This window comes from Panthera pardus, unplaced genomic scaffold (assembly GCF_024362965.1).
Source record: "Panthera pardus isolate Hobbes unplaced genomic scaffold, ASM2436296v1 HiC_scaffold_21, whole genome shotgun sequence".
NCBI classification, from domain to species: domain Eukaryota; kingdom Metazoa; phylum Chordata; class Mammalia; order Carnivora; family Felidae; genus Panthera; species Panthera pardus.
The window spans coordinates 36,800,433-36,825,221 of record NW_026526777.1 but is presented as its reverse complement, the minus strand read 5'-3'; the positions used below and the strand labels follow the sequence as shown (position 1 = coordinate 36,825,221).

At 42.8% G+C, this 24,789-nt stretch overlaps 1 protein-coding gene and 1 long non-coding RNA gene across 6 annotated transcripts in view; one reads left to right on the top strand and one right to left on the bottom strand.

Moving 5' to 3' along the window:
- KCNH1 (potassium voltage-gated channel subfamily H member 1) overlaps nt 1-24,789 on the top strand; it is a 387,829-nt gene that overhangs the window by 256,985 nt on the left and 106,055 nt on the right. For all 3 annotated transcript variants that reach the window (XM_019429238.2, XM_019429242.2, XM_019429239.2), the window contains exons 8-9: nt 12,582-12,781; nt 19,006-19,258. In XM_019429238.2, the coding sequence (XP_019284783.2) occupies nt 12,582-12,781; nt 19,006-19,258 (453 nt within the window). The remainder of the gene's footprint in view (nt 1-12,581; nt 12,782-19,005; nt 19,259-24,789) is intronic.
- Nucleotides 1,489-8,607, bottom strand: LOC109254959 (uncharacterized). Of its 3 annotated transcripts, XR_002075040.2 has the most exons (4): nt 8,493-8,607; nt 5,356-5,426; nt 2,162-2,356; nt 1,489-1,903 (listed from the first exon to the last, which is right to left on the bottom strand). It is a non-coding gene; the product is annotated as an uncharacterized LOC109254959 (long non-coding RNA). The 3 variants fall into 3 exon arrangements; XR_002075037.2 differs by lacking the exon at nt 2,162-2,356; XR_002075038.2 differs by lacking the exons at nt 1,489-1,903; nt 2,162-2,356 and adding an exon at nt 3,000-3,212.

Below are 24,789 nucleotides of genomic sequence, written 5' to 3'. Positions count from 1 at the left end.
TTCACCAATGGCCTATGATTTAATCGATCTTGCCTATGTAACGAAGCTTCCATAAGAACCCAAAAGGAGAGGATTTGGAGAGCTTCCAGGTTGGTGAACCAGAACACTTCCAAATACCATGCCAGGCCCCAAACTCCAGGAGGACAGACGCTCCTTTGTTCAGGGTCTTGCCCTGTGTATCTCTTCATCTGGCTGTTGAACCAGTAATCTAGTGAGTGAACAGATTTCCTGAGTTCTGTCAGCTGCTTTAGCAAATTATTCGAACCCAAGGAGGGGTTCACGGGAACCATTGTCAGAAGTACATGTAGCAATCTGGACTTGCAAATGACATCTTAAGTGGGGCCAGTCTTGTGGGGCTGAGCCCTTTGCCTGTGGAATCTGATGCTGCCTTCCATAGATAGTCTCAGAATGGAGTTGAATTGTAGGACACCCAGTTGGTGTCAAGGAAATGGCTGTAGGGTGTAGAAAAGGCCCACCGACACCATAAACCTTGCACTATTGAACCTGAGGGAACTCTCCTCTATGGGACAGTTTCTTCAATAGTTAGCCAATACCAATTTCTGAGCACCCACTGAATGCAGAGGAAGATGTCCCTGAAGTGACCACCACAATTCCTGCACTCCAGAAAGTATTCTGTTTAAAGAATGGCACAAGCCTACATATCACAGTAGGATGGAGCCACTCAAAGCCAAGAGCTGAGGGGACCAGAGTCCAGGGGTGATGAATGGAGGGATGTTAACACTGGGTGGGTCAAGAAAGAAAACTAAGATTTATTTTGGATCCCCCCGCCCCATGCCAGCATTGTGGTTGGCATTTGTTGTGTTAATTCCCTGAATCTTCACAGAAATCTGAAGGGTGGAGATTATGCTCTCTTTCATGAATAAGGGACCTGAGGCTCTTATGACTCGAATTGGTGGTGTCAAGGCCAAGGGCAGGCCACCCCAATATGAGCCACTTTGGCTGAATATTATTTTGAGCATAAGAAGACAATCAACACCCTGTGGGCTCAAGAGAAGCTTTTGCTCTTCTCTTAACTGCATAGGAGAATCTAAATTGGGGGTCTTTCTCAGAATAAGGGGTATTAGTAGAGATAAATTTTATCTGCGTGATCCATCTATATGGCAGGAGAAACATCAAATTACCAATTATCTGCTCTCCTTATCTCCCTGTGAAGGAGCTTTCCTCTGGAGTCCCAGACCCCTGCCCCCTTCTCCATAGTTCAAGATGACATCTATACCTCATTTTGCCTGTCTTTGAAATTGCCATGTCTATGTGGATTCTCTGTATGCATGCTTTTAAATTTGATTTTCTCCTGTCAATCTGTCTCAAGTCAATTTGATTCTTGGTCCAGCTCGAAGGACCATGAAGGGGATAGGAATTCTTGCTCCCTGACAGTGGCAGAGTCAGTAGGGTTCTTACTCTTCAGAGACCAAGTTATTTTTACTATACCATGTTGCTTCCCAGCACAGCACATGACACTCCTGAGTATTCAGTTAATACTTGTTTGTTGAACGAAGACATCAGATAATTAAGTTAATGGAGGAATGTTTCCAGGAAATGATGACTCTGGAGATGGTCCTTAACCGTCCTACTATTAATTATTGTTATTATCTGTTGAGCATTTGATATGTACCAGGTACTGATAAGCATTTTCTATATATTATCCCACTTGTTAAAAAGTAAACTATAAGGCAATTATTAACTCCATTCTATATGAAGATATTTAAAGAGGAGGAATGATTACCCTAAGGTTGGTAGTGGAACCAGATTTCCAAATTGCGGCTTTTTGTCTTCAGAGTACAGGTTTCTCCTACACCAGGTTGATCTGCTAGCATAACAGTTTCTTTTTTATCTTCCCATTGTTACTACTCATTTCTTTCCAGACAATGAGATAGATTCATAGCTATGGATTTCAAATCACAGGAAATAAGATTTTTAAACTTAGTTGCCAGTTACCATGCCAATATAAACATTATCCTCACACCCACTCATCATTATCACATTAGAATAAGCAAAAGCAATAACAGCAGCAAAGACCAAAAATACTACATGAACAAAATTAGATGTGTTGCTGTCATGTGGGCCAGATGATATGGAATGAGGACTTCAGTCTGGTTCCCAGGCCTTCCTCCCTACCCCCTCTGCCTTCCTGCACGCTTACGGTTCTTCATTCCTTCCTGATCTCTGAATAGCTTCATTCAGAATCAATAGTATTTCAGATGATGTGTCAAAGCTCTTGGCATTGAGGGATTTTTGAGATTCCTTTGAAGGCCTCTGTTTTTGCATGATGAACTTGATTTACATCATCTCTTTCTGGACTCCAGTATTTTCCTCTAATGATAAATTTTGAGTCCATCTATGCAATTAAAAGATAATAGTGCCCATTCAGACTAATGTTCCAGGTTACCATCCTAACAAAATGCTGTCTGATGTGTGCGTTCTGACATTTGACTCCAGGACGATAACTGAAAGAGACGATAACATTGAAGATCTCTTTGTTCCAACTCAGTACTCTGGGTGCTTTCCCCCAGTGCCTCGTTCCCCCGGATAACCCAGGGAAGTGAGCAGGTGTCATGTCTTTTGTCAGGCTGATGGAAATGGAGGGAAAAAGAAGTAAAGTAGTTTGCCTCGGGCCACACAGCTCTAAGTCGCTGAGCTGGAATTTGAACCCAAGAGGGTATAACTCAGAAGACCCCATCTTCTGCCTTTATCAGATAATATTGTCGGTGCCGAAGTCACTGGGTTCACCTGTCATAATTTGCTGGGCTGTTCCTAACAAAGAAAGCCAGGAGATTCCATTTGTGAGCTCTTCTCTGCCTTTTTTCAGTTCTACATGCTGTATCTCATTACTGTCTTAGAAGTGAAAGGATATCTGTGGACTGCTTTGAGCTCCCAGTGCCAGTGTTGTGTGTGTTAATGATTTTTACCCCCAACCCACCAGTGCAGCTATATGATTTAATGAGTGGCTCATCCTAATCAGATGGCTGGCTAATGGGGAATAAGGATCATAAGACTGGTGGTTTTATTCTAACAGAAATTCATATAACAAGAGTCATTTTCTTCAAAAAAAAAATGAAGAAATTAAGTCTCATTAAAATAAGCAGTAAGGCATAGTCTTAATGGATATTGAATTTGAGGCACTATCTGGTTTAAAAGCAGGGATTGGAAAGGGCTTCTGCTTCCTTGGTTTTTCCTGTTGGCATCTATGAGATCTGGGGGTGGTGGGATAGCCAGGGTAGGAGTAGAGTTGAAGAAGAAAAGGGGTGGAGAGAAGGAAGGAGGGAGGGAGGAAAAAGAAAGAGAGAATGTTATAATCCATTTTCTGGAAGTGGGCTTTTTATAGATAAGCAACTCTTTCCTTTTGGTCTGTCTAAACCTACTCTAAAAAAAGAAATTGGTGAATAATGTAACCAGCCTTGATCATGAAGAACAAATCAAAACCAACATTTATGTCCACAGAGTTTGACACCATATTCTGAAATGAAACCTGAATCGCACAAGAGGATAGAAAATCATAGTATTGTGCTTTTCAAAGTTCCCAGCAGTAACAGTATCACCTGGGAACTTGCTAGACATATACATTCTCTAGGGCCCACCCAAGACCTACTAAATCAAGAAGAGTCAAGGGTTCAGAACTGTATAAAATGCCCTGCGGTTATTAGGACACACACTGAAACTTGAAAGTAGGTGATTTAGTAGAGTATGGCATTGGAGTCAGAGAGACCCTGAGTTCTGACCTCCCTGCATGCTGTTTCTCTGATTTTGGACTTCCGTTTCCTTATCTGCCAAATAGTGATGGTACCCTTCTTTAGGTAGTGTTGTTTTTTATGATTACTACATTGCTTTGAGCTCTCGAATTGCTGGCTTTGAAGATTTGGAAACTATTTTCAAATTTGTAGGGGTCACTTTGTGCCAAAGCCAGCAATTCCTAATTGCCTTTGCAAACCATTAGTATTATTGTCAGTAAACATGGCTAACTGAGCACACACATTTACATCTATCTGATCACTCCTGAAACCCCTCTAAAGAAACAACAAAGGAAAGGTCTTTTTAGGGCTTGGAATCCATAAGCATAAAGAGCCCTAGAGTAGGATAACAAAAATTTGAAAGCTAGAAAGCAGTTATTGACTTGGCAGACCAAAGAGAGATGAACCGTAAGGTGACAGAGGGGATATCTAAACAATAATTTGTTTTCCAGCAGAACTGCCCCAAAAGCTCAGGCATTAGTGGCAATAAGTACCATTAGAAGTGAGAGTGAAGGAAGGTTAAGAATAGGGCTGGTTGAAAGTTTGTTTAGGAAGCATTTAGACCCCAAGATATCCTTCTTCTGTGAAGCTGGGTTACTACCCCTCCTCCACTCACAGAAGCCTTGTGTATTCTTGAAAGAGAGTCTCTGGGCTGGGAGACACCAGGGACATAGGAAGGCAGAGGTACCACAGGACAGCAGGGCTTAGGGGGAAGTTTATATACTGAATGCTGAGACTTTCAACCTCCCTACTTGTTTGCTACATGGTGTGAGCATTCTCCAGACAAGAGATTGAGGACTTCTCTAGGAACTCAGAAAAGTGCAAAAGGACAATCCTAACGTTGATGGCACCATGGATTCTTCAATACAAACTCCAGCCAGGTCACCCTATCATGAATTCTCACAGTTGAACCCCACTCATACACACAAAGGCTCTTGATCATTTTTTTTTAACTCCTCCTCTAAAATATGAGCAGGCATCTAAGATTACCATATATTCTAATATGAAAGGCAGGCAAACATAAATAAATGAGGAAACAAAGACCAAACAGGGATAAGAAAACTGAAAACTATATCTATTGTTGATATCCTCAGAAAATAAGATATTAATGTCAATGAAACAGAACAGAATTGCTGTTTAAAAGCAACATTTAAAGAACCAGAAACTGATGGAAATGAAAAGTATGATAGTAAATGAAAATTAAATAAAAGGAATAGGAGATAAAAATTGAAGAAGTCTCCCATAAAGTGATAGGAAACCAGAGAGAAAAATAAGAAAATTAGATTAATCTAGGGCCCCAGCATCTGATTAACAGGAGATCTGGGAAGAAAGAGTAGAAAATGAAGAGGAAGAAACCATCAGGGAAATAACCCAATTAATTATGTAACTAAACTATTAACTATATAACTAAACTTACTGTCATATTTTTCAATATGTACATAAATCAAATCATTATTATACACCTTAAACTAATAAATGTTATATGTCAGTTATATCTCAATAAAACTAGACAAAAAAAAAGATGAGACCAAGAGAATCTTTTACCAATATGACTTTGTAAGCCTACCTCCATTTTTAAGAATTCTCTTTTCAATTATGATGTTTTTACCTGATTTGTCTCTTGCATCAATACTTATTCCCTCTGTGTATTCATTCAGCCCATGCTCTTTTAGTCTTTTCCTGTATTCGGCATAAAAGGGGAGAAGAAAGATGTCAGAGATGTCGTAGCTGTATCCATATCAATTCATCTTCCATGACCACTATGTTCCCATCATTGCCAGATGGAGTGGCAATGTGATAAGAGCTAACAAAGGCCTAATGACCTTCTGCTGAGAATCAAGAGTATAGAAACAAGAATGGGTATGAGAGTAGAGTCTTCTTTAAATTCTGTTTTAATATATCATTTGGAATCCTGTATGAACAAAGTTAGTTTGGATAAACCCATAAACTATCCACAGAAAGCAATAATTGTTAAATTATTAAAAAAAGAAAAAAGACTTTAGTCCTTTAACTCTAAGGTTTGATATACCTGCAGAAGTAGTTTTTTTTTTAATTACTTTTTTAGCCTTTTTGAATTTAGGAGTAAATTATGCTCTGTAAGTTTATTAGAAGTTGAAGTACATTTTCCAACAGGAGTAATTTTGTGAGTAATGACCAATTTCCTAGAGAAGCCCACAAGTCTGTTTAACCCACTGCTTATTAAAAGTATGTGGGTGACATTCTAATGGCTCTGCAGAAGCCAGCCACCCAGAATGCCGGGGATGCCCTGCTGATACAGAGGTGGGGTCTTCACATCGTCACTCCCCTTTGTTAGCAGGCAGATGAGGTCCTGCCTCTGCTTCAAGACCCTGGAGTAGACGTCCCAAAGACACAGAGATGAGAGATGGGGAAGCAGTGTGGCTAGTGGCTCTAGATGGGGTGGGGTGGGGGGGTGCTAAGGAGACCTGGGAGCTAGAGAGCAGGTTAAGCATAAACAAAGAATAACCAGGAACTTAGGACCTGAGACCTGTTAAACACACTTCTTATTTCTAAACTCACTCCTGCAGTGTCTCTTTCTGTTCCACTGAAGATCCTTGAGATTGAACTACCTACTTTACTTCCTTTTCCATTGCCCTTAATTTGTTGCTTCTAACTAGGGTTTCCCTCCGTCTTGGGTTCATAAAATAGAACGGTCTCTCAATTTTCCTTCTCCCTTGGCTTTTGAGAAACTGTGAAGAATTTTATTTTAAGTGATTAAAAAAAACTGACTAGAAATAAAAATTGTCCTTATTATGCTTATCCTTCTGTCACCCCATCCACCACTGTCACCACCCTCCATGTTTACTTTTTTCTTTGCCCTTCCCTTCCCTTCCCCTCCCCTCCTTTACCCTCCCCTCTCCCCTCCCCTCCTCTCTTCTCCCTCCTTTTCTCTCCTTTTTTCTCCTCTCTTCTCTTCTTCTTTTCTTTCAGTTTGATCTGCTGGAGGCAGGTCTAGGAAGGAAGGAAGGAAGGAAGGAAGGAAGGAAGGAAGGAAGGAAGGAAGGAAGGAGGAAGGAAGTGAAGTAACCCAAGAAAATTTCGTTGAAATGAAGGCCATAAGTTTCCAGATTAAAAACCTAGCACAATGGATGAGACCTGAGCCAACAATCAGCAATAGGCACAGCATTATGAATTTTCAGAACATTGTGGAAAAATAGTTTCTTGTCAGAAAAAACAGGTTCAGTATGAAGGATAAAGGATCTGAATGCTTTTGACTTCTCAACAGAAAGAGAAGACAAGGGAGAGATGCTTCCATCGAGAAATGAGAGAAATGATTTCTCATCTAGAATTCTACACCCAGCTCAGGTATTGAGTGTAAGAGTAAACATTAGGGCTCAAAATTTTTGCTCCCATATACCTTTCTCAGAACACTATTAAAGGATGCCTTCTACGAACAAAAGTGAGTAAACCAAGAGGGTGGAAGATCTGAGATACAGGAATCAGGGGACCTAACCCAAATAAGTGAAACCACTTCTAGAATGCTTAGGGCAGAGACACCCACGGCTGGTGATGGAACAGTTCAGAAGCCTCCAGAAGAGATTTTTTTTAGCTTCTTTTTTTCCCTAAGTTTATTTATTTATTTTGAGAGAGAGAGAGCATGGGAGGGTCAGAGAGAGAGAATCCTAGGCAGGCTGTGCACTGACAGTGCAAAGCCCAATGTAGGGCTCAAACTCATGAACCGTGAGATCATGACCTGAGCCAAAACCAAGAGTCAGGCACTTAACCTACTGAGCCACCCAGGTGCCCCCAGGTGAGATTTCTTTATGGAAATGAAATTAATAGGCTGACTAATATATTTTCATATATTAAGAAGAGACTTTGTCTGTGGTAGAATTTGGAGTCAAATTAGAGATAGGTAAATTAAGCAGATGAAAATATCATTAGCTACAGGGAAAAGGAAAAAACTGTAGAAAAGGAAAAGTAACCTGAGTATACTACATGGCTTTGCTGTGAATATCATTCATCTAGTTACAATAATATCAGCACAGATAATTATGGAACCAAGATGATGATATAACTATGTTGGAGGATGGGGCCATGGGAAGAGGTGTGGGAAAGGAATGTGAGATGGGGGGGGGGAGTACAGGTAAGGAGCTAAATTCTCAGAGGACAGTGGATAATTCCTAAAACTGAAATATCAGGACATGGTGATTTGAGAATGACATTCAACAATGAACCTCAACAGCAAAACAACCAGCTAACACAATGGAAAAATGGGTGCGTCTGCAGAATAGGAAAGTGGGTGAAAAGAAAGAAGGTCTAGGGGAGTAAAGATTTTAAAAGATGTTCTGGCCACTTAACTCTTTAGCCTATATGTATGTGTATGGATACAAAAATAAACATGAAAATTTGAAAAGGGAAACAAAAATTTTTGCCAGCAAGTTGTAATTAAGGGCCAGAGAATACTGTTTTTATTTCTTTGGGTGGGACCCAGGGCTCTTGCTATGATACAGTGTTAACTCTAAACTGCTCAAAGATAGCGTGCCTGGGTGGCTCAGTTGGTTAAGTGTCTGACTCTTGATTTCAGCTCAAGTCATGATCTCATGGTTTGTGAGATTGAGCCCCGAGTTGGGCTCAGTGCTGACAGCATGGAGTTGGCTTGGGATTCTCTCTGTCCCTCTCTCTGTGCCCCTCCCCTGCTCACACACACACATGCTCTCGCTCTCAAAATAAATAAACTTAAAAAAAAAAAAACCTGCTCAAAGAAAGAAAGAAAACTGCTCTTACCCAAATCAGCATTTTGCTTTGGGATTAGGAAAGGTCTTTCCCACCATGGAGGGGCCCAGCTGTTTCACATTTAGAGTCATCCAGGGAATCCTCAGAGCTGGGGGGTTCTGTTATGCAGGGATGTTCCAATCCCCTTCTCTTCCCACATCACAATCAAATATCTATTCAAGTGAAATCTGGACATACATGTCATCTTTCCCAGTTAGGCTGTGAGTATGTAAGGCATAATGCTTTATAGAGAGATATTAATAAATAAAATGTGTGAATGAAAAATGTATAACCTCACTTCATATAAAATTAGAGAAGGGGCATTGAGAGCAGAATTATCCATTTTTAATAGTAATAATGTTTCTGATAGTAATAAGGCCCTCCTGAGGACCTTCAACCTTCTAGAATGTCTCAGAAGCAGACTGGCACGAGAGCAGCCCTGGGCTGTAAATGATAGATGTGGCATTGCTGCCTTAATTGACCAGCATATGCCGGTGTCTCAGACCTGCACCTTGTTCTCAAATTATGGACAAGAGAGCTATTCTTACTGTATTGATTTGGTGTAACTATATTTTTAAGCTCAAAATTAAATTAATTTTCTAGCAGCCATCTCGAGAAAGGCACCTCTTACTCTTCATGCATGACCTTTGGTTCATTGTGGACCAGAAAACAGAGCTGAGCCAGGACTGCCATACAGGCTTATTGAGTTAGAGTCAGACTCACTGGGAACAAGGCAGCTAGCCCAGGCCCTGGGAGGCCAGTTTTGAGCACACTTGGTGATGCAGGAGGCAGGAAGCGGGAGGCCTGACCCTGTTGTGTCTGAGGTTATTTATGAGCTTACAGAGGCTGTGTCTGCATTAATCAGGCTTTGACTACTTTTGCTTTTATCAAGCTTCTTTTGTTCAGATTGGTATCACTCCCTGGTACATTTCTAGAGCTGGCAGCACTCTTTCCCATCCTCATTTGTGTCTTTTCAGGTAGAACTTGGTCCTCAGTTTCTTAGGCAACCGTATCTGGCACTGGTGGACAGACTAACTGAAAATTTCCTTCCCTAACATCCATATCCCTGCCTTTCTCTCTACTCTTCCCTCTCTTAGTTTTTGGCTAAGCCTGAGTAAGATCATTTGAAAGAAATTATTGTGGCCCCTCCATGCGATGGGATGGCAGGCATCAATAAAATGGAAGGAACCATTGATACATGCAACAACACGGATACATCTCAAGGGCATTTTGCTAAGTGTAAAAGGCCAATGTCAAAAGGCCACATACGTGATTCCATTTATATAGTGTTTTTGAAATGGCAGAATTATAAAAAAGGAGAAGAGATTAGTGGTTGCCAGAGAGAGTGAGTATAAAGGGGGAGCACGAGAGAGGTCTCTGCAGTGATGGCACAGTTTTTGTATTCTGTGTGGTTCTAGTTACATGAACCGGCACGTGTGATAAAATGACACAGAATTCTACGCATACTTCATGGCAGTGTAACTCTTCTGGTTTTGACATTGTGCTCTAGTTCCATGAGATGTCACCAGTGGGGAAACTGGGTGAGGGGTATACAAGATCTCTCTGTACTGTATCTTTACAGCTTTCTGTGAATTTATAATTATTTAAAAATAAACTGTTTTTTTTTTCTTACAAAGAGGAATGAGGTATTCATAATGAACAATATGGATGAATCTCAAGATAATTATGCAGAGTGTAAGAAACTAGTAAAAAAATAGTACAAAAGAAAAATATAGACAAAATGGACTACGTCAAAACTAAATACTTTTATGCTGCAAACAATGCCATCAAGAAAATGAAAAGACAACCCACATGGTGTGAGAAAATACTTGCAAATCATATATCTGATAAAGGATTTGTATCCAAAATATATAAAGAACACTTACAACTCAATAATAAAAAGACAAACAACCCAATTGAGAAACAGGCAAGATTTAAGTGGACATTTTCTTTAAAGAGCAGATAAGAATGACCAGTAACCATATGAAAAGATGCTCAGGTCATTAGCCATCAGGGAAATGCACATGAAAACTACAATGAGATAGCAATTCTCACTCACTAGGATGGCAGTAATCAAAAAGACACATGGGGCACCTGGGTGGCTCAGTCACTTAAACGTTCAACTGTTGATTTCAGCTCAGGTCATGATCCTAGGGTCATGGGATCAAGCACCATGATGGGCTCCTGGAGGCTGCTTAAGATTCTCTTTCTCCTTTTGCCCCTCTCCCCCTGCTCGTGTTCTCTCTTTCTAACAAAGCAAAACAAGACATTTGGAACTCTCATACACTGCTGTTGGAACTGGAACACAGTGCAGCAGGGAAAAGAGTTCCTCAAAATGTTAAACATAGTTACCAGATAACCCAGCAATTCCACCCCTAGCTATATGCCCAAGAGAATTGAAAATATGTTCATGCAAAAACTTGTACATGAGTGTTCATAACAGCATTATTTATAATAGCCAAAAAGTGAATGACCTGGATGCCCATGAACTGATGAATGGATAAATGAAATATGGCTTGTCAATATCCTTGAATATTATTTATTCAACAATAAAAAGGAATGAAGTACCAATACATGTTGCAACATGGATGAACTTTGTAAACACTGTGTTAAATGAAAGGAACCAGCCACATAAGTTCATATCTTGTATGATTTAATTTATTTGAGAGGTCCAGAGTAGGCAAATCTATACAAACAGAAAGCAGATTACTGGTTGTCTAGGGCTAGGGGATTGGGAGGGAAATGTGGAATGACTGATAATGGGTATGGCGTTTCTTTGGGAGGGGGATGAAAATATTCTAAACATAGATACAGTGATTGCACAACTCTGTAAATAACAGCCATTGAATTGTATACTTTAAGTGGGTGTATTTTAGGGTTATGAATTATATCTAAATAAAATGTTTAAAAAGAGTATATATTGTATGATAACATTTATAGAAAATTCTTGAGAATGCAAGCTAATTTATGGTGACAGAAAATATCAGCAATCACTTGGGAATGGGAAGGATTATAAAGGTCCATGACCCAACTTTTTGGGAAGTGATGGAAATGTTCACTAATTTGATTGTGGTGATGGTTTTATGGGTGTATACATATGTCAAAACTTATCAGATTGTATACTTTAAATGTTCAGTTTATTATATGTCAACAATAACTCAATTTTTTTTTAAAAAAGCAGAGCAAAAACATGTGTGAACTTCACAAATAAGTATTTATTAAGTTTTAAAAAATAATTTGACAGATACTTATCGGGTACTGGCATAGTGGTAGCTCCCGGGGATACAATAGCAAGAAAAAGATGGGTCCAGCCTTCAAGCAACCCATACAGGCACAAGGAAAGAAAGAAGCATATAGTTGCAAAATGGTTTATATACTATTTCCAGCTGTGTAGAAATATGCCTGGGGAGTCATGGTCACCTTCATGGGGAGGCTTACTGGAAGTGGTGGCACTTGAGCTCAGCCTTCAAGGGCAAATGGGAGTTAGAGGCAGAAGGTGGGGTTTGGTGATGATGTAATTGTCCTCTTTCCTGACACCAATGTAGGGGGAGCAGTAGGAGCACATGGTATGTACTTGTATCTCAGAGGAGACCTGATTTTATTCTCGCCATGTGAAAGCCGTGCTATTTTCCCCAGGAGCCGTATCACAGTGGATTATTATATTTACATGTACCTTAACAATAAGTGTGAAGCAAAGCTATAAAGAACATCCTTCATTGCTTGGCAGACTTGCTGTTATTTAATTGTTTGTGATGATGGATTCGGGGTCTGTCCTTGCACTACATTGTTTCCTGTGTGAAAGCCAAGACTAAATGTTTCATTCACCATCCTGTCCTCGGCAGGTAGCGTAGTACTTGGCACAAGAGGAGCTTGAAGAAGATTACTTGCCAGTAAGTTAGGAATTGGGCTGATACAGAATAACATATTTGACTGGTGGCCTTAGGCATGGCTCAAACTTTTTGAGGTTCTTCTGCAAAGGTCAGGACAGTCTGCCCTAGGTTGGGGGCAGGTCTGGCCATTGGCCTGCTCTGGACAAGTTGAGCATTCTTGGGGCCTGGTTCAAGGACCACTCATGTGTTGTCTCTTGTCTTCCTGCTTCAGCACTTCTCTATGCCACCATCTTTGGGAATGTGACGACCATTTTCCAGCAGATGTACGCCAACACCAACCGGTACCATGAGATGCTCAACAGCGTTCGGGACTTCCTGAAGCTCTACCAGGTGCCAAAGGGCTTGAGTGAGCGAGTCATGGATTATATCGTGTCTACCTGGTCCATGTCCAGAGGCATCGACACAGAGAAGGTAAGGAGGGTGACAAGCTCAGGTAGGCCCTGTGTGTTGGCTTTCCCAGAGAGACCTGAGGCACTCCTAGGGCAGTGGTTCTCTAACCTGGCTGTGCATCAGAATTCATTTGGGTAATTTGGGGTTCCCACATCCTACCTCCAGAGGTTTTGATGGCTTCCAGCTCAGCTTTGCTCAAAGACCAGCAATTAAGAGATTCGGAGCCTTTATTTAAGAAACTAGAAAGACAGCATGTATCTCTTAGATAAGAGAGGAACTGGAAGTCTAACTTATATGATGATAAGACTTAGGGCCATCCAGAGTGAGGTAATCGTTGTGACTACTTTTCCTTTAGCCTCGGGCTCCGAGATGGCACAGCACTGCCACTGATTCTATCTTTATTCAAATTTTTGATATTTTGTTCATCGTGGATTTTTTTTGCATGAATTCTGATTTTTTGAGATATTGTATTAAACTATAATTTATCTTGATTACTGAGTTTTTAGCTCGAGACTGTTGCCTCACTGCAGTCTCAGCTCTGATGAGAATCCTGTGATTCGTGGTCATTAAAAACAGATTCCCAGCCTCTATCCCAGATGTATGAAATCAGAATTTGGTGGAGGGGAAGGTTTGAGGAGAAATCTGCATCTTTAACAAGTGCCCAGGTGATCCTATTCATCAGATGAGTCTGGGGAATACTTACGAAGGGCTTGCGCCTTAGTAGTCGTTGGCTTGAGCAGAACATCAGACATCTCTCTAAGGCTAAGGTATCTGTTTTCCTATCTGGAAAATGGAAACAACAGTAAATCCTTATTTTTCTCTACGAGTTGCATGATTCTAGATGTATTTCAATAAAGTGAAGAAAATTTGGTGGCTGGGAAGAATACAGAAAAGGTACGGTGGGTTTCTATTCATTTAGGAATTATCTCCTGTGTATATTTCTATAAGCAAAAATGTAATCCTATGTCCATTTTTCTCTGCTTCTCAGTATTTTCAACCACACTTCTCTTTTTACTGCTAATCTCTAAGGGCTTGGGGAATTCTGATTCCTTTCATTGTTAGAATAAGAAAAACAGAAATATAATGCTGTTGCAGAAATATAACACATTCAAAGCCAAATTCAACTGGCTTTGGATCAGCTATCCTTGCTCCTGCTCTTCCTCCGTTAGAATAGTTAGTTGAGAGTTGACCGTTTGAAAGGAAACCTTGAACTCAATTGAACGGCTTCCAACTTAAAAGGAATGATCGTTCGGTTTTGTTGAAGATCTGCCATAATCACAACAGCAACATAATAAGCATACCACCATAGCACCAGCTACCATGCCTTGAACACACATTAAGAACAGATACTTAATGGGGCGCCCGGGTAGTTCAGTTAGTTAAGCATTCGACTCTTTTTGTTTGTTTGTTTTTATTATCTTTTTTAACATTTATTCATTTTTGAGAGACAGGGCATGAGCAGGGGAGGGGCAGAGAGAGAGGGAGACAGAATCTGAAGCAGGCTCCAGGCTCTCAGCTGGCAGCACAGAGCCTGACGTGGGGCTCAAACCTACGAACCATGAGATCATAACCTGAGCCTAAGTCGGATGACTAAGCATCCGACTTTTGATCTCAGGTCAGGCCTTGATCTCAGGGTCATGAGTTTAAGCCCCATGTTGGGCTCTGTGCTGGGAGGGAATCCTACCTTTAAGAAAAAAAAAAGAGGGGTGCCTGGGTGGCTCAGTCGCTTGAGTGTCCGACTTTAGCTCAGGTCACGATCTCACAGCTTGTGAGTTCGAGCCCTGCATCAGGCTCTGTGCTGACAGCTCAGAGCCTGGAGTCTGCTTAGGATTCTGTCTCCCTCTCTCTCTGCCCCTCCCCCACTCATGCTCTGTCTCTCTGTCTGTCTGTCTGTCTCTCTCTCAAAAATAAATAAACATTAAAAAAACAAACAAACAAGTATTTACCACGGTTTCCGTGTGCCTGGCCCTGCATTCATGTGTCAGTTATGCTCTACAGCAACTCTGGGAGGGACCTACTGTTATTTCTACCCAAGAGATGAGGACACAGAGGCCCAATTAGTCTTGTTAACTGCCTCTGGTCGTAGAGTTAACAATGGCAAAGTCAGAGTTTGAATCCAATTTTTGTCTGACTTGGAAGCTTTTCCTACTCTTACTTTTTTTTTTTTTTTTTAATTTAAAACTGTACTGGAGGGAAGAAGGATAAGAAGATGAGTCCAGATGGAGTTGCCCTCATTTCTCACCTAGGCAGAGAATCAGCCGGGCAGGTCTTAGTCTCTGGCTTTGCCAACCACCTGCCCTAACTGCGCCTGTTGTTTTTGCCTCATTCAACGAGGCACGTAGGTTCTGTGGGTGCCTGGCAGCTGATGGAGCAGAAAGGAACTTTGATCTCTCAGCCCTGGGGCTCCTTTCCCAGGGGCCAGGATGGCTTTGTAAATCTGGTTGTCTGGAAAGAAGCCCTTCCCCACCCGACTGCAGGGCTGGGCTGGGTGGCTACCCATGGGAGATGGCGCCTAGTCAGCATTTGCCCTGCCCCTCCCTGCCATCTCCCTTTCCTGGCAGGCTTTGGGATTTGCAGCAGGTCCTGCTCTAGGTGAAGAGGGAATACTGTGGCAACTCACTGCAGAGCCCAGCCTGGCCTGGGTACCCCCTCTTCCTGGCGGAGGCTTTTGGTGGACGACTTTTGGGGAGGGGTCCAGTCTTGTGGTCCCAAGCCTGTCCCTGGTTCCCCTCCCCTCCATCCTGAGTCAGAATGGTCAGTGATGACCACAGAAGTCTAGGGGTATGTGGGGGTGGGGGGTGGGAGGGTGGCAGTGCTGGGCTCCTCTAGTTTGATCAGTAATTAGCTGGTGACCGTGAACATGTCACCTGTCCCTCTGAGCTTCAGTTTCCATGTCTGTAACACATGAAACTAGATGCCTTTTAATACTAAGGCCAACCTCTAAGGCCCCTTTGGCTATGACCTTCTGGACTTCAGAGGCTCTCTCAGGCTGACCTGTTGCTCTGCTGTGGTAACAAAATCAGAAACATGAGCTCACATGCACTGAGCACTTGTGTGTGTCAGGCATTGTACCAGGACTTTCCACACACCAGCTCATGGAATCTTCAGAATTCCTTACTCATGTTCAAAAATGAAGACTTGGGAAAAGAAACTAAGTATTGCTTCAAGTTCACACAAATAGTAAATGTTAAAGTCAGGAATTGAATCCAGGTCTGCCTGACCTTAAAGTCTGTTCTCTCAACCATGTATCTGTCCTGTCCAGCCTGGGGAGGTCCCATGAGCCTCCGTGGCGACATTTCCCATTGGCCTTTGAGGCCCTCAGGAACCAGCAGGGATGGTGTGTCCTAAGAACCAAACAGAAAGGAAGGTGCCCAGGAAGGGGTCTCCAGCTGAGAAGCATTCAGCTCAGAGAGGAGTATTTAGGACCCCTCTAACCTGTCCAGTGTAGAACCAACAGAAGAATGATGGAGATATCTGATGGCCATGACTGTCCGAATTTCTCTACTCCTGGGCTCCCTCTCCTCCTCACACGTGCTTTCCAGTGGCTCCGGGAGCAGTCCTCATGAATAAAACATTGTCTCCATTCCAAGGGCTCTTTCACTTGCAGCCTCTGCCAGCAAAGCCCAGCCCAGGGGAAACCAAATATTTACAGGTGAAGTCACCTGGAGAATAAATCTTGGCTTTGAACTCCTGAGCACAGTTTTGACATGACATGCAAGTGTTCTTCACTCCCTGGTGTTCTGCTTGGGGAAAAGAGGATCCAAATTAAATCTGCATTTAACAGGAGTCTTGTTTTTAATGAGCCTCAAGGAGGGAAATACTTAGCAAGCGTTCATTCTAAGCCTTGGCAGTCTGAATTTTCCTCTGCCTCAGTCTGTGCTCTGTCCCTGTCTCAGAGATCCTGCTTATTTTCTCAGCATCCAGCCACCCAAGAGCAAGAAGGAAGAGGTGCACAGAGCATGTATGGAGTCCCTTCCTGGGTCCCGCGCTATCCCTGGGGAAATTACCAGTAGATGTAATTTCATTTCATCCTCACAAGCCAATATGCATTTTATGGGAGAAACTGAAGGGTAGAGCAGTTAGGTCACTTGGAGGGGAAGGAGCTGGGATTTCAACTGTTTGACCTCCTCTGTCCACTGCCTCACTTCCACGCAGAGTGCAGGGGCACCTGACAGGATGGGGTATGAGCAAAATTGTCATGGGCATGGTGAGACTTGGACAGAGTTTTGAAGGAGGCTGAGAAATTTCCAGATTCCAAGGGGAGCGCCAGCCACAGAGGCACATGGGTGCAGAGAAAGCAGGGAAGCAGGGAGGGGTGCAGGCACCCCAAGGGAATGTCTTCACTGAACGTGTTTGATTTTATGCCCCCAGCTTTGTTCACTAGGCTAGGATGGGAGAAAGGATTATTTTAAGAACACTCCTAAAGAAAAAAACAAAAACAGAACACTCCTAAATTTTTCTGGAAAAGTCCATTTGAAGGCATCCTATTGTGTTACTTAATGCTTGCTATGTAAGGAGCCATGCAGTGTTTTCTTACAAAATTTGGTCCAGGGAACTATTTCTCCCCCTAGAAAAGGCTGAAAAATTTTCCTTTCTCGAAAGAGAAGACCCATATGACCTCTTATAGTTCCCCTTCTGTCTTGACTTTCTAGATGCTAAGAGTCAAATTACAAGTGCATTTAGTTTGGGCAGCTACGCGATATAAGGAGTGGTTAGTATCTAAACTAAGCTGTGGACTCAGACTACCTAGTTAGAGAGCCCAGCTCTGCCATTTTCCAACTATGTAACTTTGGGGAGATTATTTATCTCCCCTGTGCCTCAGTTTCCTTGTCTGTATGATGATATAATACTTGCACTCACATCATAGGGTTATGTGAGGATTAAATTAGCTACTAAGTGCATGTAACACTTAAAAATGTAAAATCGTTGCTGGATTTTACTTATTTGGTTATTATTTGTCTCTTCTCACCAGGTGGTAAGTTACACAAGGGCAAGGATTTTTGTCTGTATTGTTCACCACTACATCCTCAGAGCCTAGAATGATTCTTGGCATATAATAAGTGCTCAATAAATAAGTATGAAACGAATGAGTGACTTTAAAGCACTTAGCAATGCCTGGCACGCATTAAGTGCTTACTGATTATTACTTTATTTCTCTAAGCCACACCCATATTCAGTCCATCAGTAGTGTCAGTTCTGTCTCCAAAATACATTCTGAATTAGACCACTGCTCACTGGCTTCCCAGCTAGCACCCCAGTTCAGGTCTCCTTATTTCTCACCAGGATGCTTGCAGCAGTGGCCTAACTCAATTCCATAGCTCCATCCTTGCCACCCCTTGGTCAGGGCCCTGTGACTCCATCTTAAAATATAGTTCCATCTTGTCACTCCCCCGCGTGTCATAATAATCCTCCAGTGTGTCCCCATCACGCTCAGAATGAAATCAAAGGCTTTTCATAATCTAAATTCTCTTCATGCACACTTGGCATTCTCCTGAAATCTCATCTCCTACCAGTTGCCCCCCTTTCACATTTTCACATCTTTCACATCGGTTATTGCTTGGGTCCCCCCACAGCCTTTGCCTTTCTGCTGAAATGTTCTCTTTCACATGGTTCCCTCTGACATATGTTGCAGGTACCAGCTTAAATGCCCCCTCCTCAGAGAAGCCTTCCCCAAATATGGATCTAAAGAGTCCCATATAGGAGTGCCTGGGTGGCTCAGTCAGTTAAGTGTCTGACTTCAGCTCAGGTCATGATCTCATGGTTCATGGGTTTGAGCCCTGTGTCGGGCTCTGTGCTGACAGCTCAGAGCCTGGAGCCTGCTTTGGATTCTGTTTCTCCCTCTCTCTCTGCCCCTCTCCCACTCACACTCTGTCTCTCTCTCTCAAAAATAAATAAACATTAAAAAACGTTTTTAAATAAAATTAAAATAAATAAAATTAAATTAAAAAAAGAGAGAGAGAGAGAGAGAGAGAGAGAGAGAGAGAGAGAGAGTCCCATGTACTCCTAGCCCTGACTCTCCAGCCCTTCTTCTGAGCATTTAGCACGGATTTTTGTGGTCACTGCTTATCTCTCCCACAAGAGTGTAAGCTCCATGAGCATAGGGACTGTGGCTGTCCTGTCCACCAGTGCATTGAAGAGGGCAGTCTAGCCCGGTGGGGGTTACTTCCACCCCTGGAGTCCTGAGGGGCAACGGGATGTAGACCACAATGAGGACCCTGACTCTGTTTGTTCCTGTGCCCGGCCAGGTTCTGCAGATCTGCCCCAAGGACATGAGAGCTGACATCTGCGTGCACCTGAATCGCAAGGTGTTCAAGGAGCACCCAGCTTTCCGGTTGGCCAGTGACGGCTGCCTGCGGGCACTGGCCATGGAGTTTCAGACAGTGCACTGCGCCCCAGGGGACCTTATCTACCATGCAGGAGAGAGTGTTGACAGCCTCTGCTTCGTGGTCTCCGGCTCCCTGGAGGTGATCCAGGATGATGAGGTGGTGGCTATTCTAGGTAAGTGTGTTGCTTTTGCTGGACATATACCTCTGGTGCCCAGGGTGGGCTTAAGCTACCGGAAAGCTCAGTGCCACTGCTACCTTCAACCAGGGAGAGATTGCTCCTCAGAGCAAGGTCGGTTGCTAGCGTCTATCCTACAAACAAATATTTCAGTGCCTGTTTTGTGCCAGCTGCTGTCTTAGGCACTTGGAGTATTTCAATGACAAAAATGGGTTTTGTCTTCAAGGGGCTCCCAGGCTACTAGAGGAGATGCACAAATGAGCAGATACCTGCATACAGTGCAAGAGGTATCCAAGTCAGTGTTCCAGTGGCAGTAAGACTTTCTGGAAGAAATGATACCTAAGCTGAAACCTAAAGACTGCAGAGGAGAAGGGACAAAGGAGTGTCCTAAGCAGAGGGGAAAACTCATGCTGTGTTGAGAGAGAGAGAGCATCCCTGTTGAGAGAGAGCATGATTCATTTGTAGAATTGCCAGTGTTTCCCCTTTAGCATGGCCGAAGCACACAAAACAAGAAGGGCCACAGGGAGAGATGAGGCCGGGAGGGAGCTAAGCCGTGGGCAGATCATGGCAGGCTCTGGGAGCCACGTTAAGGGACTTGGGCTTTATTTCAGGGAGCCAGCAAAGGGGTGTAAAGCAGGAGAGAGGCACAGTTGTATTTGAACTGTAGAAAGATGGCTGTCATTGCTGCTTGGGGAGTGACTGAAGGGGGATGGCTGGGGCAGCGAGATGAGGTTGGAGACATGCTATCCAGGGGCAGGTTGATGGGGCCCTGAACTGACGTAGTGGAGGGCACGTGCAGAGAAGCAAATGGAGTTGACTCATTCAAGAAGTAGAATCAATAGATGGTGGGTTTGCTGTCGGGGGAGAGGGAAGAGTGGATGGGGACTGCGGGATTTCTCACTTGGGTGACAAGGAAGCCTGTGTGCCACCCACTGTACTAGGGGATGTGGGAGGAGGAATGGGGTCATAGGGAGACATGTTGGTATTTTGGCATTTTGAGCATCAGTGGCCTTTGAAGGATTCATCTGATTGCCTGAGGTAGCTACATAACAGCTCTTTACTGGGGATAGGTCCACCTCTCTGAAGGGACAAGCCATCATAGTAATAGCCATCATTTACTGTCATCTAGTCTGTGCAGGCATTTTACATATGTATTCTCATTTTAGCCTTATGGTAACCCTATGAAGTGATTTTATTATCCCCATTTTTAAAACATGTTTATTTATTTGAGAGAGAAAATCCGAAGCAGGCTCCACTCTGTCAGCGCACAGCCAAACTAGGGACTCGATCCCACGAACTGTGAGATCACGACCTGAGCTGAGATCAAGAATCGGACGCGCTTAACCAACTGAGCCCCCAAGGCACCCCATTATCCCCATTTTGTAGATGAGCCAGTGAAAACTCAGAGAGGTTAGGGAACTCTCCCAAGGCCTCACAGTGGATGAGGTCCATGGAGCCAGCATCCTGGAGTCCCTCTGAGCCCAAAACCTGTACGCTGATCCATTTGGCAATACTGTAATCCTCACAATAATTTATGTAGATTGCCAGGTACTGCTAGGAATTGTGGACATCTTTAATCCTTTACATATGATTTCTTAGGAAACTGAGGCAGGGAGAGGTTAGGTAACATGGATGTTAGACGTGAGATTCAAACTAAGAATACAAACTAAGTATCTAAGAATATATATATATGACTCAAATTTTGTTCCTGCTTGATTTTGGAGTACATGATATGCAGCCTTTCTCTTGCTCCTCTGGCCGCAAGCCAACTTGCCCTCTTGATTACATTCTGCTCAGGTTAACCCAAGGATGATTTATATTCCTTCAGCATGAGATGGCAGATGGTCAGAGGGAGCCTGGGATAGAGACCGGGTGTGGGGTGAAAGTTGTAACTGGTTTTTTTGCTAAAATAAAGGTCTGGATTCCTGCTCTGCAGACAGGGTTATTCTGTTCCTTGCCTTCCTCATCCACAGAAAGCTGAGATTTTACTGCGTATAGGAACAGAACGCACAAAGGGTAGGGCCACTGTTTCGGGATGGCAGCAGGGAGAGGCCATTTATCTCTTCTTTTAATACTCATCTGTGTCCTGGATAGAGAGGACTTTCTATTGGAAATCACTGTTGAGATATTCACCTGGCTGAGAAGAAGAGTAGTGGCTAGTGAGCTCTCCTTTGAGTTGTAATTGGAATTGAATTTGAATTTGAATTGATCCTTCAGTTAAGGGCATCTTTCACTGATCCCCCTCAGTGAGAACTCACCATATGCCTTTCCAAGGAGTCTATGCTGGTGACCAGCACCATCCCCCTTGCATCCTCATAAGCAGAGCATCCTTAATGAGCTCAAACAGCTGCATATTCGGAGTTGGGGTTGGACACTGAGGCATGGAGATAAGACAAGAGCTACCGGAGGGTTGAGGAAGACAAATGACTACTTCCCTGCTGGGTCTCAATTCTCCTCAGCCGGGGATTCTTGTAGGGAAGCAAACCAGGCCTTGCTCCACTGTTGATTTACTTGGTCAGTCGACAGGTTCTCCAAATTCAGCCCTCTGTCTCCGGCCCTCTGGACATCCTGCCTGCTTCAGTTAGCAATGTGGACAGGACCTCCGCAATAACACAGCAGCTTCAGATTCAGAGTGGTTGTTGCCCTGAAGCTGTCCAGACTAGAAGAAGCTTCTTCTTTGTGTCCCCAGGGGCCAGATTAGATCCAAAAAGTAGGTCCAAGCTTGACATCCTAAAAAGCCTGTAATATTTCAAGTGGCTCTTATTCTAATACAAGGGCATGAAACAAGTCCTTTGAACTTACTTGACCTCTGGGCCAAGAGTGATTTGCTCCCTGGAAACTTAAGTTCAGAGTTTTGTTGTTATTGTTGTTTTTTCCCAATTAGGGTATCTTTTGCTCAATTTACTGAACTTGATTTTTTCTTGCAAAGGGGGTTCAGGTGACAAATGGTTACTAGAACCAGATCTTGATTGCCTTTGGATGCATTTTAGTTCAATCCAACCACAATTTATTGAACACCTACTACTTACCAGGCACTGTCATAGAATTGGGGTTATCAGTGAACCACACATTAGCCCAGACTTCAAGGAGCTTCTATAAATGCAGGAGACTGACATTATTGAAAAGGCAACAGTCACGCTGCTTGATAAGTGTTACCACTTCTAAAGGATCTAAAGGATCACTGGACAAGTAATTATTGCGCAGGTACCGTATCTAGTGCTCCCACAAGGAAAAGAAATAGCCAGGAATCCTTAGTTATCATGAAGCGGAAGGCTTTAGAAAAAGCCCAAAGCTCCTCTGTCTCATTCAGTTGTCTCTACTGTCTTGTTATCAGTTCACTCATTTGCATGCTGTTAATTTGTTCCTTCCAGTTCTAATATTCTGTTTAATTTTAGCATGAGAATGAGGAAAAGGGTCTGTATCCCTGAGTATGTTTAGTATGTGTTAAATACAGAACCCTAGAAGAGTTTTCTAGAAGAGTGTTCGTCAGACTTTCTTGATTCATCTCACCATATGAAATGGTGTATTGTGTCATCAGCGAACACACACACACACACACACACACACACACACACACACACACACACAGTTATACATCAAGCTCAGTGCTTACTCTTGCTGCATGAGATGCAACCTGGTGTTTTCTATTAGATTCCATTCTCTTTCATTTAAAAGGAAATTGACGTCATGACTCACTGAATTGCTTTCTTAACTGACTCCAAAGCCTGCAGTTTAAAAACACAAACGTAGACAATAGCTCTTGTGGATTGAAAGGCTTGCCCGTCCCCTGTGGGCAGAGAATATACTGGATAATCTCTTAGAATCTCCTTTTCCTCTGATGTTCTTTGCCTTATGTTTGAGAGAACACCTTCCCACTCTTCTCTCAGAATTCTCTTGGAAATCATAAATGTGTTCTCAAATTTACTTTCTTCATTCTCTGAAATAAATTCAAGCTTTTCACATGTACATTTTATTCATTATATTTTTAAAGTAATTTTTATCTCATTTTTCATAGATATCAGAATAGAAAGGTATAGGTAACCATTTTGCCCCAGCCCAAGCGGTGGAAATGCCCAAGCACCTGCAGGGAAGTTGTTATCTCGGATCCGTGTTACTTGACCAAAGGAGATGAGTCATAGACTTTCATCAGGGCTCTGCTTGAGTGTGATCCATCTCCCTGTGTTTCCATCTTAAAATGCAGTGTTTAAATGATTTTGTTTCACTGTGATTTAGTGTCCCTACAGTAACTTCTATGGGTTTTGCATTTTAATACTTAATTTGTATTTTAACCATAGATCATCTCGTGTCTCTTCTTTTTGTTTTGGTTTGGTGGTTTTTCATTCTCCTGGGCAAGACAGAATCTCTTTGGCCAGACTGCACTGAGTTGGGGAGAGAACCCTGGAACTGGAGATTTAGCTATAGTCCTGGTTCTGCACTAATTCCCTGCAGGAGTTCCACCACTAATTGATAAAGTCTCCAAGGCCTCCTGTGCTTCTCCTATTCCCATCACACTGCATCAATTGCATGTTTACTCATTTGTCCTTCTTGTGAACTGATATCCTTTGATTTCATATCTGTAGCTTGGCTCAGCATATGGAAGGCACCAGGGGCTGTTTGTGGAATTGAATTGAATTGAGTTGAGTTGAGTTGAGTTGAATTGAATTGAAAGGCAGTTAGAGAGTGGGATGTGAAGGGTCCCATGGTCCAGAATAAGGGTCTGGATGTTATCTTGTGGGGTTGAAGAGCTCAGAAAGAGTTTCCATAAAGATTTGGGTTCCACAAATACAGAGGCATGGAGGTTAGCTAGGACACTTGGGCGAGAAACGATGAGGGCCTACGTATGGTGGTAGAAGGGAGATGTGGAGAAGAGCCAGAGCCCAGAGATATTAGGGAAGGGATGGCCTCCGGGCTGTGGGAGGTGGTGGGAGGGAATCGGTTCTGGCACTGCATGGACAGGCAGCAGAGCCAGAGGAGGATGAAAGATGAAGGGTTTATTTCACTGAGTTTATAGTACCTTTTAGAATACATCTAGGCATGGTTCTCAACTAGTAGAAACTCTTTTTGACTTCTGGCTGGGTCAGAGCCTGCCCAAGGAAGGGGAGCAGCCATGGGCAAGATTGACAGGCCGTGGCTCATCAGACACTCTGAGTTAACTTGCTACTTGCGGTCCTGTCACTATTGAACTAGGATTTACATGTAGATTCTCCTTAAATGTGCACATAAAGTTGTAAATGCTTTTTCATGATGCAATCTTTTTTTTTTTAATGAACACCCCCTTCTCATGATTCCTACTTTAGAAGACACTCATCTTTGCTTAGTTTCTTTGTGTCTACTGACCTTGGTTGACTATTAATGTGGCATCTATTTAGTTAGCAACTATCACAGCATAACAGGGTGTTAGTCTCTTTGCAAGATGGGTGGTGTAGAGAAAATCCTTGTCTTGGTTGAATGTTCTGTTCTACTTGGGGAGACAAATGCATGATTAGTGACAGTAAGTAACACAGGTACATATTCATGGAGGAGGCAGG